Genomic DNA, 1,879 nt, shown 5'->3' on the forward strand with positions numbered 1-1,879 from the left:
CCCCTGCATCGGCAGGCGGACTCTCAACCACTGCGCCACCAGGGGAGCCCTATCTGAAATTTTTAAGATAATACTTCGAGAAACGTAAAAGAGAGGACAGCATAGTAAAATGCAGGACTCAATGATTTTTTCCTTCCAGTAGGTCAGCAGTGTACATTTTGTGCTCTGTAATATGAAGTGTTAAGACTAAATTTGTAGACATGACGTAATAAAGTTATATACATTTCGCTAATATTGTATTAATGGTCTCAGCCTGACCTCAAACTTTGCTACTCACGTAACAGGAAATTCTGACCCGAGACAAAGTCTAGGCCAGGCAAAGGTCATGAGTGCCCGGGCTCCCCTCACCTGAGACAGCGGAAACACCGCCGGCCTGGGCCCCTTCCCCAGCCTGGCCGAGGTCCGCCCACCCTTGCAGCTGGCTGACAAGGCAGACAGTTACGGAGCCCTGACTGCGTGACACCCTCGGTGTGGCCTGGGACAGCACAGAGGATGTTGTGGACACTCAGAGGGCAGAGGGAGCCCGTAGGGTGTGGACGGGGCCGGGAGGACGGGCGGCAGAGACCTTCCTAGTCTCCTGCTCCTCTCGCTGACCGCGTGGTTCAAATGCTGTCCATTCCTCTAGCGTGAACATCATGAAAGATTGAAGCAGCCACGTATCGTTAACATGTGCAGCTAGTGCTCGCTAGGCTCAAGAGACCAGTGCTTTTGAGGGAGTCAGGAGCAGCAGACACCACAGTGAAGGCCAGGACGGGGGCTGTTTCAGATCTGCGGGGAGCGCCGTGAAACCAGGAAGTATTCCCTTGACCCCAGTAAGCTCATTTCTTGGCTGCTTCCTCTGAGCCAGATGAGCTGTAAGGTCCCTTGTGGCCCCAGAATTATGTGGCTCTGTCTGGCCAGCACAGGGACCAGGCGGGTTATTGCTGGGGTTGGGACTGACCTTGGGTGTTCCTGTGCTTAATTCACCCCTTCAGTCCCCTTCTCCAGTGTTTGCTAAAGGCAGAAATGCAAAATAAGAGCAACAGAAAATAGACCAGTAGTTGCCAAGGGGTGGGGTGAGGGCAAAGGTGACAACGGACGGGCAGCACAGGAGGATTTGGATGTGACGGGACTGCTCTGTCCCGACGGCGGGGGTCTTGAGGCTGCTTTGGTGCGTTTAGCAACAGGCACGGAACTGATGCCAAAAAGAGTACACTTCAGTGTATGTGAAGTGTTTAAAATTAGAGGCTCAAAATATCCAAGCATCAGTCTGTTTGGGGGAGGCATCTAACTAATCTAGGGGAAGGGGACAGAAGGGCGATTTTGTGTATAAAGGTGAATACGTCTGTACGTATATGTCCTTTCAGCTAGCTTCTTTGGTCGGCTTATTTCTGTCATTGAGTCCAGAATCCACAGATGAGTGACTTTCCTGGCCCAGGGAGGCACCGTGGGGCAGGGCGTGGGGGGGACCGGACCGGACCGGGCGAGCATGTCTGGGTCCCACCCGCCGCCCGCCCGTGGCTGTCAGCGACTCTCCCCACAGGCTGCTGGAGTTGCTGCTGAGCCGGGTCAGGAGCGGCGTGCACCTGCAGCTCGCCTGCTTCCAGGCCACCCCTCCGCCTGCCGTGAAGACACAGGTGCCTTCCAGATGACGCGCTCCCCCGAACGCCCACAGGTATATCTGGGCAGAAAGCACCGGTTAGGCTTGCGATCTCTCTCTTTCCTTTCCCTTGAATTGGTAGCTTAGGAAGATGTTGGCATGTGTTATATTTCAACCAAAATGACCTGATGTAAAACGTCCAAGCAGCACTTGCTTTGTTGCTTTTATTACGTTAGGCCCCGTATGACTTTAAAATACCTTTTTAAAACACTGAGCTTTCTCTCGTAGCTGCATGCTGCA

The 1,879-nt window shown here is 53.4% G+C and overlaps 1 protein-coding gene across 1 annotated transcript in view; it reads left to right on the top strand.

The window, feature by feature from the left end:
- Nucleotides 1-1,654, top strand: part of EXOC2 (exocyst complex component 2) — a 125,537-nt gene extending 123,883 nt beyond the window's left edge. The window contains exon 27 of the mRNA XM_007448305.1: nucleotides 1,523-1,654. Coding sequence (XP_007448367.1) covers nucleotides 1,523-1,631 — 109 coding nt within the window. The 3' untranslated portion in view covers nucleotides 1,632-1,654. The remainder of the gene's footprint in view (nucleotides 1-1,522) is intronic.
- Nucleotides 1,655-1,879: the final 225 nt, after the last annotated feature.

The sequence above is a fragment of the Lipotes vexillifer genome, unplaced genomic scaffold (assembly GCF_000442215.2).
Source record: "Lipotes vexillifer unplaced genomic scaffold, Lipotes_vexillifer_v1.1 scaffold1196, whole genome shotgun sequence".
NCBI lineage: Eukaryota > Metazoa > Chordata > Mammalia > Artiodactyla > Lipotidae > Lipotes > Lipotes vexillifer.